Source organism: Bactrocera oleae, chromosome 5 (genome assembly GCF_042242935.1).
Source record: "Bactrocera oleae isolate idBacOlea1 chromosome 5, idBacOlea1, whole genome shotgun sequence".
NCBI lineage: Eukaryota > Metazoa > Arthropoda > Insecta > Diptera > Tephritidae > Bactrocera > Bactrocera oleae.
The window spans coordinates 27,610,283-27,626,713 of NC_091539.1; the positions used below are offsets into that span (position 1 = coordinate 27,610,283).

The window sequence follows — 16,431 nt, forward strand, 5'->3', positions numbered from 1 at the left end:
GAACATGTCAAACAAGAACTGGTTAAATTTTTGGCATCAAAAGATGACATTATTCCAAAATTGCCCTCACGCTGGCAAGAGATCATTAATAATAATGGTAGTTATATTATTCAATAAACTTAATGGGCGGTAAGAAAAAAATTAAAAAAAAAAACGGACAGACGGACTTTCCGGTAGACCTTATATGTATATAAAAACTAACATTCTAGGTGTATTCGTATAACATATATACGCATATGTTTTATGTAAATATATGTATTTTTTTCTACATATATAACCATTATTTAAATATCTACACTTTTTTGTCATACTACTCTGCTCGTTTGTGTTGTCCTTTCGCTTGTGGGAGGCTTACACACTGTAAAACTCGGAAAAATCACCTAGGTTGTGCATCCATCATGATTCTTTAGGAATTGGCTCGTTTGTTTGCAGATGCACAAATAATAAAGGCACACACATAAAAAGGATTACTTTGGCTGGTGGTTACAGTTGTTGCCTCCTTTCTTGGACATTGAGGTCGCGTCTGTCAGAAAATATGTATCATGCATACATACGTACATAGTACACTACTTTACCTTTCCCTATTATTTTCTGAGCTGCTAAGTAAAACAATTTGCTTCTCTTTCTATGGTGCCTCTGATTGCTTGCCAGTCGCCTGTTTATTATTTCTCAAATATTTCACTTTTTTTTTTTAACCTTTCAAGTCTTATTTGCTATTTATTTTTATATTATATTTTAAATTATATTTTAGGGCCAGTTGTTGTCGTTGTTGCTTGCTGCACCACATCCTATGGTCTTCACTCGATAGTGCAAATACAGCATCTGTGTACATACATACAAGTACATACACTTGCTGCACTCTACCGATAGCCTCTTCGTGATCTTACTAAGTTGTTCCTGCTTATCACAGTAGTGTACTTGTTTTGACTGTCGTTCGTTGCATTTCTTCTTTTTGTCATTTTATCCAGTATCAGTAGCCACGTTGCCACATTTCGCCTTCACTCTATTGTCCGTCCGTTAGCATTTATCGTTACAATAGTCGTCGTCCTCATCGCCATTGCTATATCTATCGTCATGTGTGCATATTTACTTTTGCCGTGTTGTCCGCTTGCCTTGATTTTTTGTTTTTCTGTTTTTTTTTCTTAACTTGTCTTCACCTTTCTCATCCCGGTCAAGTTTCTCAGTCAGTTTATAGTAGTTTGTAAATATATACATATAATTGTATATGTATGTATATATATTACGTATATATGTTCTTAACGCATTCCGTACCGGCCCGTCCCATTGCGTCTCCACATCTCTTATTTATTTATGTATGTATATCCTACATACTTCTTTTATATTTGTCTTTTTGTTCTTTTGAATTGTACATTGCTTTTTTCGTATTCTTTATATTTTGTGTTTGTTGTCGCTGCCGGTTTGAACGTTCGGCTTGGTTGTACCTTGTTTTTATGTTGCTGTGCTATCATTAAATGGTATATTTTTGCCGCCATATACTCGCTCGCTGTCTGCCGTCTTTTATTGTGGTTGATTTTTATATACACGTACGTATAATCATGCATAGCCGTATATAAGCACATTCGAGTACCTACATCGCTTACCCACATGGCAATGTCTATTCGTTAGTGTAGGCTATGTGCTTGTGTATACATATTTCCGATTGTATATTTGTTAGTAAGCGCATAAGCACACTCGTTGTTCTCAAAGTTTATATGCCTACTTCACTGAGCTGCCACTGTCTGTTGCCGTTGGTAGTCGTGCTGTGAAATTTGGCAACGTTGGGTATGACGTCGATTGCCGGACTGCTTGCTTCCCAGCATGAGTAGTTACGGTTATATACGTATGTATGAACGGGTATCTTTGAATATGTTATGAGTGTATGTACCTATGCTTATACGTTTGTATCACACTCGTTTACGTTCACTCGTCCCCTCTAAAGCATGAGACTATATGCCATTATCTTTTCACTAGCGCGCTATGTATGGGTGTTCGCATGAGTGTTGGATGTAAACTTGGCAACGTTGCTATTGATATTTTGATTTCATGTAATTTTTTTGTTGCTCTTGCTGCTGCTGTTAGTGTTGTGATACTTGTGTATTTTTTCTCTCATTTTTTATTCTGTATTTAGATTATACTTGTTTTATGTATGTATATTTTCGTTCTGTATTAATTTTTTGTTCGTTGATTTTATTCCGATTTAGTCATTCGACACACATTGCGCTCTTGACGTTGCTTTCTTGTTTGTTGTTTTCTCTGTGCAGCAACTGTTGCCCCTCTCAAAGTCATCACCAACAGCTGAATGAACGGTTTCGTATGGGTTTTTGTGAATTTTAAGTGTTTTTATTTTCTTTTTCATTAAACAATTGATTCGGTCGCATTTTTATTTATTCTCTTACTCTTCTTGTTTCTTAATCGTAATTAATTTAATTCCGCTTTCTTCTTGCGTTGCATTTTTATGTTATTCGACTTTTTTAAAGTCTTACTATTCCACATGGCGTTCGTACTGACAAGTAAGAGTAAATACATATGTACATATGTATCTTCATACTTTTTTACATAAGTACATATTTGTGTACATATTATATTTAAGTAATCCTGTGGGTTTAGAAAATTTCAATTAAGGCTTCACATAATAAAAAATGTGTTTTGCCTTAGTACGTTTGGGTCTGCTTTAGTATAGAGGAGATCCTCCAGATCAAGAATATATATACACTCGCCAGAAAAATTATCCGTACACCTCGACATGAAAACAATAAACTGAGAAATTTGTGATCAAATAATTTATTCTGTATAAAAATAGTATACAAAAGTTTTATTTAATATTTTTACTGCACTTTCCATACGTTTTTTACTTTTAGACAAACACTTTAAAAAAATTCCCAGAACAAAAACTAAACACAGTTACTTAAATTCAGCGGAAAATTTTTGAAGAAAGATGGGTATCATGCACGTGTAGCGCGTAGGAAGCCCTTTATATCCGAAGTAAATATACAGAAACGTATGGATTTTGCAAACAAATATATCAGCAAGCATCGGGAGTTTTGGGAACGTCTCTTATTCACCGACGAAAGCAAGTTTTGTACTTTTGGCATTAAAGGAAAAAAGTTGGTGTGGCGTAAGAGTGGTACTGCACTTGATAAAGAAAATCTTTTACCTACCGTCAAACATGGCGGAGGAGGTGTAATGGTATGGGGGTGTATGGCGGCAGAAGGAGTAGGCAAACTCGTTTTTATGGATACAATAATGGATCGATTCGGCTATTTAAGTATTTTAAAAAATAATTTGAAGGAAAGTGCTCAGCAGTCAGGGCTTGGTGATGATTTTTGGTTCCAACAGGATAATGATCCTAAGCACACGGCGCACAATACCAGGCTTTGGTTGCTTTATAACATAAAAAATCAATTGCGCTCGCCACCTCAATCTCCAGACCTCAACCCCATCGAGCATTTGTGGGATTTACTGGAGTGCAGAATCCGCCAACACACCATAACCTCCAGAGAAATGCTCAAAAATGTGATCATAAATGAATGGGCGAAAATTACAAATCATGACACATCCAAACTAGTTCATTCAATGCCACATCGACTTGCCGAGGTCCTAAAACGTAAGGGCTATCCTTCTAGTTATTAGGATATTAAATTTTTCCAAAATAATTTAATTATATTTAATTATAATCAAAATGTACGAATACTTTTTCTGTTTCATTATGTGAGCTTTTTTGTTTTTGTTCTGTGAAATTTTTTTTAAAGTGTATGTCTAAAAAAAAACTCATGAAAGTGTAGTAAAAATACTGAATAAAACTTTTGGATACTATTTTTATACATAATAAGTTATTTGATCACAAATTTCTCAGTTTATTGTTTTCATGTCGAGGTGTACGGATAATTTTTCTGGCGAGTGTATGTAGATATAGGCGCGGTAACTTATAGAGATATTTACGTTAAAATTGAAAATTTAAAATATTTAAAGTACGCTTTTTTTCGATTTCAAATGAATTATACACTTACATATATTTTTCACTTCACTAATTTCTCTCACTCTACTAACACTTCACTAATTCGTTCGTACACATTTATTTTACATTATATAGTGCAAAAATAGCTTTATTTCAATATTTGAATAATTTTTCAATTTTATTGATTTTGACAATAACAAAAGGGTTGTAAATGTCATAAAACCAGTGTTATCATCCTAATATATTTTGCAAACAAAGAAAAATAAACTAAACAGAGAGATTATACCCAAGATACAGGAACCAACACAAAAAGAAGTTTTGCGCGAAAAAGCTTTGGTACACCCCGGTCTTGGACGGCCGCCAACGCAAATAGAAGTTCTACGCAAAAAATCCTTGATACACTCCGGTGTTAGATCGACCAGGGTTATTTTTTTGAAGCGCGGCCGATGGCCGCCAACGCAAAATGGAGTTCTACGCGAAAAGACCTTGGTACACCCCAGTGTTGGACCGACCAGTTCTACAAGAAAAAGTAATATTGTCATAAAGGGTATAACATAATACTTAACAGCAATGCTCTCTAATAGTTTATTTTTCTAGATTTTGGATTCCTGTATTTGGGGTATTATATGTTTTCATTTCTTTCAGTTCAATTACAAAAGATGTCGAAAAGGTAATACTGGTTATTTGACATTTTGCAACCCTTTTGTTATTGTCAGAATTAATTGAATTTAACAATAATTTAAATATTAAATTAAACTATTTTTGCACAAGATAATGTAAAATAAATGTGTTCAAACGAATTAGTGAACTGTTAGTGGATATAAAAGTGAAAAATATAAGTGTATATTTCATTTAAAATCGAAAAAATGCGTACTTTAAGTAGTTGAAATTTTCAACTTTAAACGTAAATATCTCGGAAACTATAAGTTTCCCGCTGCTATATCTATATATATTCTTGTTCTGGAGGATCTTCTCTATTCGCTCATACTTATTTTATCCCCGAAAGCCTGGGACGGTATATTAAAGTTTTCCCGCACGCTTTTATTTTGATTGCCAACAGTTACGGTGCTCTCGGGATTACATAAACCAAGTTTGACATTGTAATGCTATTTTCTATCATTCTTGCTGTCAATGCTTATGCTTTTTCCAAAAGCAAATTATCGGTAAGGTGTGAAATACCAAGAATGGCATTCTTTACGTAAAGTCTAACAAAGTTGATTCTTCCGAATCGAATAAAGTTCTTCTATGAAATTTTTTATATTTGTGAAAGGTGTATACACGTTTTTGCATATTGTTTTTGCTTAATGTAGGCAAAGATATATTTTTCATTGCTTGAAGTTTACAAGTTCAATTTGCATAGTCAAGTTAATTTAAAAAGCTTAACTGGCACTCGGCGCTGTCTAATTGGAGACGCCATAAAAAAAGAAAATAAGAAAAAAATGAGAAGTATGGGCCATAAGAATCAAAAAAGAAACAAAGAAAATAAAATAAAATAAAAAACGAACACTTGCCAATTAAATTAATTTTCTTCAGCATTTCTAAATGTTATTTTATTTTTTCGTTTCGCTGCCTGGGTGAAAATTGTCATTGTTGTACTACACTCATACATTTTGTCTGCAATTACAGTTTCAGTTTCGCTTCAATTCAAACCAATTTAATTTCTACATTCAATTCATTGCTTATAGATCAGTTGAGTGGAATATAATTCAACACTCGTTGGCAAGTAAGCAGATTGATATGTATATAATTTGTATGTTTAAAAATAAATATTTGGGTATATAAATTGTAATTGTTAAACATCTGTAACTGTATTGAGTACTTTAAATTGTAATTTTGCTTAAAATTTTTTTGTATTGTATATTATTTTTAATTGCGATACTTGTTTTTGAATACATGAATGCATAATATCTCAAAAATGTTGTATCTAAATTTCATGTCGATTGGATTTGGATTGACGAAGTTTTTATACTTGTGTTTTACTTGAACGTTTTATATCAAATATTTTATTGTTATAAACTTTAGTGTTTTCTCCACAGCTCACGTTTTCAAAATCGGTGGTCTTCCTAACATCAAAACTACTGCACCGCTCTTTTTGACATTTTGAACACTACTTCTGTACATACATATATTATGAGCTAGTGTTGTTACAATTTTTATTTTACATAACAAATTAACCAAATTTTTCGCAAGAATTCGCGTTTTTTTCCTTCGAAGAGTTCTAAAAAAATGAAAAATTTTTAATTCGAAAAAATCGCTTGGCGTTACCTGGAAAAAAACTATTATCTTATGAATGAATTCTTGATTTTTCAATTTCGGACGATACATAACCAAGTTATGAGATAAGCTATGAGGGGCATCGCAACCTTTTTTATCCGAGACACTTTCGAATAATTTCTGCCATTGCCATATTTTTTTTTATATGGCATGTCATCGTTAATTTTTTTCATAACATTCTTCGAATGTCATACTTTAATGTACCATTGGTTTTAATAAAGAGATTTTATCTGTATTGTCACAAGAAATTCACAAAAACATGTCTGCTTTTGTAAGCTGATTATCTATGAACAACGAAATATTGTTGGATTTCACAACTTAAGCAATACTTTTGTGTAATCATAAACTGTTTGAACTCTAAGTTAAGTGAATTCATCTAGCTTATCATAGTTCGTATCTGAACTTTCCAAAAGCAAAGCTCATATTCTATTTGCTCAACACAAATTCTACTTTGAAACAGTCAATTATTAGGAAACTTTCAGTTACCTAATCTCTGCCCTAAGTATTAAGAGTCATCATTACATTCTGCATTTGTTTGAAATACTAGCGTTTGACTAAAGTTCATAGCTGTTTATTGATAATCGATAATATAACTTCCTCAGCACTGTGCACACCATTGTATTTGTGTTAGTTCTATCATCTACAATTATCTAAAGTTCTTAATGGAATTTATTTAGTTTTGTTTTTATGTTTTTTTTTGAAAAACATTACCACTTTTCGGTAAACTTATACTAGATTTTCTAAAACATAACTTTCTATGAATTACTGTATTTAATGACTGTTATTCATTTGTGAAAAACTCATTATAAGTTCGGCAGCATGAGTTTTAATATGGAATTTATCCATACATAAGTATGTAATAAAAACAACTGGTATATGAAAACTTTGCCCTAAATGTGAAAATCCAAACATACATATAATTTAATAATTGTTATTATTATTATATTCTTATCTGTAATTATTATTTATATTAAATAAATAATGAAATTTTTTTATAAATAATATAAACATTGCTTACTAATTATGCCTTTATTCTTTCTTTTTCAGCACTATATCAATTTAGGCTTTGGCTGTCCAATAACCAGTAACATGTGAAATATAATAAAATGTGAAATGAAGTACATATATACATATGTATGTATGAATACAAATCAAATACCGAATGATAAAATTGAAATAAATTACGGCGTGTGTGTATTTAAAGTTTTTTCAACCTGAAATTAATCATTTAAAATTTTAAATCACTGTGTTATGTGTATCTGTCACACATAGCCTACTCTTTAACGTGTTGCTGGTATACCAACAAACGCAACTGCTGTAGACAATGGAGTTAATTTATGCACTTGGCTTCGTAACCACTTTTTCACTGCGCAATTTCTGTTTCCTTTGAATTAAATCAAAAATTAAAAATCGTTATCATCAAAATTCCATAATGTATTATTTTAATATCAATAATCACAATTTTAATTTATATTTTTTCTTTTTTTTTCAACAGGATGTGAGGAAATAAAATAAAATGTTTTTCTCCGCTATAAATATATATTTAAAAATATCATACATATTTTTGGAGAAAACTTGTGTTCTTGTAAAAATAATTCATAAAAAAATCTAAAAAAAAAAACTTAATTCAAAATCCACAAAAAATATTCCGATAATATAAAAATAAATAAGCTATAAAGAGTCATTTAATCTATTATATTGATTATAAAAATTAAATAATGAAAATTTATTAATATTTATTTTAATCGCAAGTGGTTTTATGGGAAATTTAAGTGAATTAGAAAGGTAATAAAAAATAAAATATAGTGGCTAAGATCAAAGCTATAGTAAGAAAATAAAATTTTGAGAAATAAATAATTATAAAATAATTATAATTATCTTCAGCAGCAAGAGAAGCATCAGGATCAGGTCAGTTTGAGAAAGTGCATAGCTTTTGAGTAAAAAAATTATACAAGTATTAAAAAATACAAAGTTTTTTATTATATGGCATTGATGTTGTACAAAAGTTAAAATTGCAATTTTGGTGGAAGTTTTCAGCAACGAAGGTATATTTGGGGGGTCCGGGGCTGTGGTTGTAGCGCGTGCGTGTCCAATATCGTGAGTGTGTATTGTGGTCTGTACTGCGCAATTAGTAGTGTTCCGTCGCTCAGATATAGTTTAATCGCGTCGTTTCCGTTCTAATCAACTTGATTCAGTTCATTCAGGTTGTAACGACGGTTGAAGCCTCTAATAAGCGCTGTCGACTTGCCTCTGTCCCTTTAAAAAAATCGTTTATGTTTTTGTGTGTTTGTTGAAATCCATAACAAAACGAGCTGCTATAGTAAGTGCAATAGAATTCTTGCATATTCCGCCATCGCCGGGATGAGGTGTGCCTTTTGTTGCGGCAGCATAAGCAGCAGCACCAAAACCGGCAGCAGCAACAGTAGCGGGAGCAGAAGTTCGGCATGAAATGGAAGCGGCCATACGCTCAACAGTGCAGGTTGGTGGTCCACCACCCACATCAGGTGGTCAACAGCAACAGCACCACCACCAACAACAACAACAACAACAGCAACGAGGCGGTAATCCGCAGCAACAATCGCACTTGCATGATAATGGACCATCGCCACAACAACAACAGCAACAACAGCAGCAGCAGTATCATCAACCACTTGGCAATCTACCCACACACCTTCATCATCATCACCAACCACCGCAAGCGCAGCAATCAGCTGCACAGCAACAGCAACAAAATAATAATAGCGGCAGTAACAGTGCGCAACAACAGCATCAACAGCAACAACAACAGGCTAATATTTCAGCCTATCAGCAGCGCATGGCGTCTGGTCCAACGCAAATTCACAGGTGAGTAGGCGTTTAATATATTCTTGGTGAAATTAAACTGAACTAGAGAACATTTCTAGCATAGAATCAAAGGTTATTCAAGTTGCATATTTTCAATTATATACATATCTTCGTTGTTGATAACGTAGTGTATAATATAATATATTCTAGTTTATAAAAAATTATTTTGGAGACACTGCTAATAATCTCTTATCAGTTATTCTCATACTGTTAACTCCTGACCAGTAACGGTAACTCTAACTCTGTATCTCCAACAGTATCGACAATTTAGTTGGAGAGAGACCATCGTTATAAAAACGAGGTTAAATTATATTTGAAATTTGGTTTTAATATAAATACACGTATTCCTAAGATTTGGGTTTCGGTAAAAATAATAAACTAAAAAAATGAGATATGGGATGCGTTCGAGATGGCAATCACGACAGCAATGTTGTAAATTTGTCAAAGTATCACGTTCTGCGTGAATTTTTGGCAACAGTTGCAACAGCATCACGTTCTACTGTCACTTTCTGCACGCAATTTATGCAAATAATCGGCAACACTAAATTTTTGCAACACAGTAGCTGTACTGCTGCAATTATTACGTAGCTCGAACGCACCCATAATATCAAGGATATACATACATGTATGTATGTAAAATATACTATGTAATAATGATCAAATTGAGATAAAAAACTGAATAGTCGTAAAAAGAACTAGAAATTCGAGGGCGATATCGCCTAAGATAAAAGTATCTACAAATGTATAAAAATTTAAATGCAATATAATATGATACATAAATATTCATCTTCCAAACAAAAGCCTTATTGTCCAACTCTAAGGGGTCGCTATTTTTATTTTAGTTCCTCATATAATTAACATGGGAAAATAGCTTTTTTTCGATAAACAAAAAAAATTAACTTCGGTTGCATCTATGCTATAATACTATACAAATAAAAAAGTTTTCCATACAAGGACTTAATTTTGACAATTCAGTATCTATGGCAGCTATATTGATATAGTTGTCCGATATCGGTGGTTCCGACGAATGAACAGAATCTTTGGGAGAAACTCACGTTTAAAATATAAGATCGATATCTAAAAAACTAAGGGACTGATTCGCATATATGCAGACAGACGGACGTGACTAAATGTTGTTGTTGTAGCGATGTTATTCATGTGAGTATTATTGTGATTATGTAAAATTTATAAAACTATAAATGTTGGTACAAATTTGTAAATTATATATTTTTTTTTCCTATGCGAATGATTTTAAGATTCAATTTATTATATACCTATTGCAAAGAGTTGTGTACATGTGTATATAATTTTGTTGTTTCAAAAACTGTTTATTGCTATTTAGTATTTCTTTTCCAAGAATTAAAAACAAAAAATACAATACATGTACGAACGCGATTACGCTACTCTGCTGAATAACGTGCACTTTCATTTGTTGCAGTAAGTTTAAGTAATAAGGTAATGGCATCTAAATTGCACAATTAAGAGATATAAAAAGAACCCGAAAAATTAAATTTGTTAAAGTATTGCTGCAAGTGTCGATAACCAAGCGCTCTCGTTTTCTTCCCATAGTTTAAGTTTTTAATTTCCGTTTTTTTGTACTATACAAGTACATAAGTTAATATTTCGTTCTATATTTCTTGCAAACTATTTGCTTTTATTAGTGGTTATAATTTCTCCTGTTGCCTTTGTTAAATAATTAAATTACCAGCGGGTAGAGTTCTCAATGCTTTATTGGGATTTTAACGATTGTGACCGGTTGGCTTGACACCAAACCAGAGACGAATACAATCAGCACCAAGTTACAATCAGAGAAGAGGCTCGTACACACAAGTCCTCTGACATTTATAGGAGTTCAACGGAATTCAAATACCGTAACTTTAAGTATGCGTAAACAAAGATAATTATAAAGACAAATGAATGATAAAAGAGAGATGACGAATATAAAGCTTAGATAAGACAGCATTGCCAGATTAGAGTTGACATTATTAGAAAATAATCTTAAACTAATGTAAATAATCCTAAACATCCTGCCCGGTCGAGTCGGTCGACTCGAAATCTTCCTTCTCTATCAATAGACATAGTTTCTGGATGGCTCGTTTCATGTATCCTCTAGCGGTTCTCAACGTGACATTGCGGACCACTCCATCCGCTCCGGGATGTAGTGTTGTCACTCGACCCAGGCACCAGTGAGTGGGAGGCAGGTTCTCTTGTTTGACTAGAACGATATCGTCCACCCTTATATTCCTCGTGCGTCGAAACCATTTGTTGCGTCTCTGCAGAATGGTTAGATACTCCTCACTCCACCGCTTCCAAAATCCTTGTTGAATTTGACGTATCCATTGCCATTGTTTCAGCCGGTTGCTAGGAATATGGTTGATATCTGGTTCAGGAACCGCTAGGAGTGGCGACCCAATCAGGAAATCACCTGGGGTTAATGCAAGTTTCTCTTCAGGATCGTCGTAAAGTGGGGTTATAGGACGGGAATTGAGACAGGCCTCTATTCTTACGGCTAGTGTCTGTAGTTGACCATACCACATGACCTGCGTACCCACACATCGTGTCAAATGATGCTTAGCGGACTTCACAGCAGCCTCCCAGAGGCCTCCTTGATGTGGCGCACTGGGTGTGATGAAATGCCAACGTGTGCCCGAATCTGCTAACGATCGCTGATTATTCTCACCCTGCCATGCTGCAAGATCCTCCTTCAAAAGGCGGTTGGCACCAACAAAGGCTGTACCATTGTCACTATATAAATCCCGGCAGGGACCGCGTCGGCTGACGAAACGAGTAAAAGTATCTAGAAAGGCCTGTGCCGATAGGTCATCAACCACCTCAATGTGCACGGCCTTGGTAACCATGCATACGAATATTGCGAGGTACGTCTTGATGTGCGTTCGAGAGCGTTTCGTTCCGATGCGTAGCGTAAAAGGTCCACAGTAATCGACACCAGATGATATGAACGGCCTTGCTGCTCTGATCCTCTGCCCGGGTAAGGAAGCCATTTGTTGCTTCAGGACTTCCCCTCTATGACGGCGGCATACTGTGCAGTTATGGATGAAACTCTTGACTGCTTGCCTGGCACTCAGAATCCAGAAGCGTTGACGAAGAGTGTTCAGCATGAGTTGCGTGCCTCCATGCAGTGTAATCTCATGCGCCTGATTTAGTAAAAGCTTGACCAACGGCGTTGACTTTGGCAAAATAATCGGGAATCGCTGATCTTGCCCTAGTTCAGCCTGTTGGATGCGTCCCCCCACACGGAGGATTTGGTTCTTGTCTAGAAATGGGTTTAAAGGTATTATCCGACTGGAAGATGACAAACCTGAACGAGACGTCAATTGTCGAATTTCATTTGCAAAATGTTCCTCTTGCTCTAAACGGATTATAGTGTATAATGCGTCTTCCAACTCCTGAGCAACGATCACCGGTTGACGAAAGTGTCGACGCCTTCTTAACCAGCGCAGTATAATGGCCAATGTACCCAACAATCGAGTGATACTACTGAACCGTTCAGTTAACAAAATAGCGTGTCCGTTTGGACGACGAGTATACAACGGATGCGAAATGAGTACAATAAATTTGGTGGTATTTCGGTTTTCGGCGAGTAAAACATCTGACTCATCCTTGCTGAGAGGAACATCACTACTGTCCCCATACATCATCTCTGCCTCCTTAGGTCCATGCCACCAAAGGGGATGTACTAATAGCTCGGCGGGTGTGATACCTCTACTGGCACAATCAGCTGGGTTATGAGCCGAACGAATGTGATGCCATCGGGCGGGGGATGTCAGCTCCTGTATTCTACGAACCCGATTTGATATAAATGGGTTAAGTGTTGCTGGATCCTTCCTGAGCCAACACAATACGATTGCTGAGTCCGACCACAGATGGTAGGGAACGTCAACTAATCCCAAAGAATCTCGCACGTTCTGGAATGTCTCGGCAAGAAGCAGCGCTGCCGCAAGTTCCAGGCGTGGAATGGTAGCGATTTTAAGTGGTGCCACTTTGGTACGTGCCGTTAGAAGTGTGAAACGCATCGCACCGTTCGTGTTCGACGTCTTCGCGTAAATAACTGCTGCATAAGCATGTGAGCTGGCATCGCAAAACCCATGAAATGATGTCTGAACGCGTGGAATCATTCCCATCCACCGTTCGATACGAATTTGATTGAGCTCCGGAAGCTGTGACCGATACTTCAGCCATTCGCGGCAAAGATCATCAGGTAATGGTGAGTCCCAGGATAGACCCGCAGACCATAGTCGCTGAATGAATATTTTCCCTGTTACGATAACAGGCGATAAGAATCCAGTAGGATCGAAGAGTCGTGCCACCTCGCTGAGTACACGGCGCTTCGTTGGAATTTCTACTCCTTGACATAACTCGACGCGAAAGAATAACTGATCCTCCAGTGCGTCCCATCTTAAGCCCAAAACGGAAGCCTCACCAGCATGGAAGACATAATTAGAAAGTGACGGCTCATTAGATAAACGAATCATTACCTGACTATCGTTCGAGTTCCATTTTCTTAGAGTGAACTGTCCCGCAGATAAGATGGCGTCCACGTTCTTAGCCAGCTCCACAGCTTCGGTAACGCTTTCACAACTCGTTAAGAAGTCGTCAACATAAAACGAGGTTAATATCGCAGCTCGAGCCCGCGTCCCTTGTTGCCTTTCGGGAACCACAGCTGAATTATCATAAGCACATTGTTGTAGGGCTCGTACTGCATTGTAAGGACTGCATGCCATGCCATATGTGATGGTCTTCAGGCGATACACCTGGATCTCGTCTGCAGGAGTCTCTCGCCATATAATTCGTTGATAGTCGCGATGTTCAGATGCAACCAATACTTGCCTGAACATCTTCTCTATGTCCGCAGTTATCGCCACTCGATAGCGCCGAAAACGTAAAAGTATACTACTCAGCGAATCCTGTAGGGTCGGACCTACCAGTTGAACATCGTTCAGTGAGATTCCAGTGCTGGTAGGTGCCGAAGCGTTGAACACCACGCGGAACTTCGTTGTGACCGCATGATGAGGAATGTAGTAGCAATTGGTATGATCATAAGGTGGTTGTACTAGTTCCATGTGTCCGAGTGCTGCATACTCCCTCATAAATGAAATGTAGTTTTCCCTAAGGACTGGATCCGCAACCATGCGACGCTCCAGTCTATGAAATTGCCGTAATGCCAGTGCGTAAGAGTCACCTAGTTCCGTTGCCTTTCGTCGCAAAGGTAAGTGTACGATATAACGGCCGTCTAAGGTACGGCTATGAGTGGTCTCGAAGATCTGCGCACATTCATTCTCTGGCAGATCGTCAACCACTGCTATTTCCTCCATTTGCCAAAATTTGGACACCAGTTCCTCCAACCGGTGGTCCTCCCTGTCTAGCGAAGTGGTTAGGGTGAGCAATGATTCCTGTGCAGGAAGGGTCACTGCTGTTGGGCCAAACACCACCCATCCAAAGCGGGTACGCTGGGCAAAAGGTTCGTCTGGTCCTCCACCGATGACTTTACCTTCAATGAGTCGCCCCCACACGTCCGCGCCGATCAGAACGTCGATAGTTCCAGGCGTACCGAAACGGTTGTCCGCCAAATCTATGTCTCTCAAATATGGCCATTGGTTTATGTCAATCTTCACTGCTGGAGTTGGAGAAGTAATGGACGATAAAACCAAAGCATCAATTCGCATTTCAAAGTTAGTTGTTGTTGATCTCAGAGTGAACGTAACGCTGCCTTTCACTCGAGTATTGATGGTAGCACCTACGCCTTCTACCCTCACATCACATTTCCGTCGATATAGCTGCAAACAATTCGCTAGACGATCCGTCACAAAGCTAACCTGTGATCCGGGATCGCATAGAACTCGTGCCACTCGCTGCACCGCTGCTTCTCCAACGGCATATACACGCGCTGTTGCTAAAAGGGTTATCGGCTTTGGATTGGCAGCGAGGGGCCTCGCAGGTGCGGCTAGTCATGCCGTTGTGGTTGTTGGCACCTCCGCAGGTACCTCATTGCCTGCGGCTGCCGTAGTCGTAGAAGCAAACGTTGACGTGTTGATGGACTTGTTTCGGCATAGGATCGTGTTATGCTTACGTCCACAATTTCGACAGCTACTAGATGGACACTGTCGATAAGAATGACCCGTACGTAAACAGTTGTAACACATCTGCATTTTCTTAAGGGCTTCAAATCGCTGCTCGATACTAAGAGCCAATAATGTAGGACACCTGGCGATTCGATGCGCTAACCCGCAATGAGCACACAGAGCTGCCTCCGTGGTAGCCACATGGGCCCTCACTGGTCGTTGCTGACGGGAAACCATCATTGAGACCGGTGGTTCAGTAACAAGGCTATGAGCACGTCTCTCTAGAAATTTCAATAGGTCTTCTAACGGTGGAATTTCTGTAGTGGAGCACCTCATACACCAATCTCTCTTAGTTACCGACGGAAGCTTTGCCACCACTATTGGTACAGCTAACGCATCCCACTGAGATACGGGGATATCCATCACACGCAATGCACGCAGCGACCGTGTCCACAATAGCCAATAACGATTGTGATGACTCATGGGTAGCTGTTTTAAGGTTAAGAAAACGGGATACGTGTATTTCCGCTAGCTGCTTTTTATTGTCATAGCGGTCCTTTAGAGCTTTCCACACCTCTTGATAGCCACCCGAGTATATTCCCCCAATTAACGGAACAGTAGCCGCATTGACTGCCTGACGAAGTTTTCCCAATTTGAACGCTTCTGGGTATGCCGAATTATGTACCAGTGTTTCAAAGGCATCTTTGAACGCTAACCATTTACACATGTCTCCATCAAATAACGGGATAGCTAACGGGTCCAATTTGAGATCCACCAAATGGCCATCCAGAGATGTTGTGGGACAATTGTGCGCTCCGTCAGCGACATTAGATTCAACCCTTGACGATGCGATGAGACGATTCAGTCTACTGCATGCCGCAGTATACAGCTCCTCTACTGATTCCAAAAGTGCATCATGTGACCCAATCTCGGAGGACGTAGCTCCTCCCACCAGACGATTATGGTTCTCCATGAAGCGCTCAAAGTGTGATTCAAGCGACTTGAGCTCTTGTTGAAAATGAAACACATCATGACCTTCCATGACACCTTCCGAGACACGTGCATGTATGCGCTTTATTGCTTTCACCGCCGATGAACGCCAATTGAGCTCCGCCATGAAACCAGACCACCGCAATTACAAAATGAAATTCAAATATTTGTCCTCACAGGAGGCACCAAAATGTTAAATAATTAAATTACCAGCGGGTAGAGTTCTCAATGCTTTATTGGGATTTTAACGATTGTGACCGGTTGGCTTGACACCAAACCAGAGACGAA

At 37.6% G+C, this 16,431-nt stretch overlaps 2 protein-coding genes and 1 long non-coding RNA gene across 6 annotated transcripts in view; 1 reads left to right on the top strand and 2 right to left on the bottom strand.

Annotated features, from left to right (window-relative positions):
* The window catches only part of Smr (nuclear receptor corepressor smrter), a 204,476-nt gene that overhangs the window by 10,693 nt on the left and 177,352 nt on the right, over positions 1–16,431 (top strand). For 2 of the 4 annotated variants that reach the window (XM_036376659.2, XM_070110596.1), the window contains exon 2: positions 7,725–9,073. In XM_036376659.2, coding sequence (XP_036232552.2) covers positions 8,679–9,073 — 395 coding nt within the window. In that variant the 5' untranslated portion in view covers positions 7,725–8,678. The remainder of the gene's footprint in view (positions 1–7,724; positions 9,074–16,431) is intronic. The other 2 variants (XM_036376660.2, XM_036376661.2) reach the window with 2 other exon arrangements.
* LOC118683575 (uncharacterized) lies at positions 323–2,545 on the bottom strand. Its single transcript, XR_004979412.2, has 2 exons — positions 576–2,545; positions 323–523 (listed from the first exon to the last, which is right to left on the bottom strand). It is a non-coding gene; the product is annotated as an uncharacterized lncRNA (long non-coding RNA).
* Positions 10,786–15,592, bottom strand: LOC118680697 (uncharacterized). The gene is made up of 2 exons (XM_070109750.1): positions 13,570–15,592; positions 10,786–13,509 (listed from the first exon to the last, which is right to left on the bottom strand). The coding sequence occupies exons 1-2, from the start codon at positions 14,755–14,757 to the stop codon at positions 11,092–11,094; spliced, it is 3,606 nt and encodes a 1,201-aa protein (XP_069965851.1). The 5' UTR covers positions 14,758–15,592; the 3' UTR covers positions 10,786–11,091.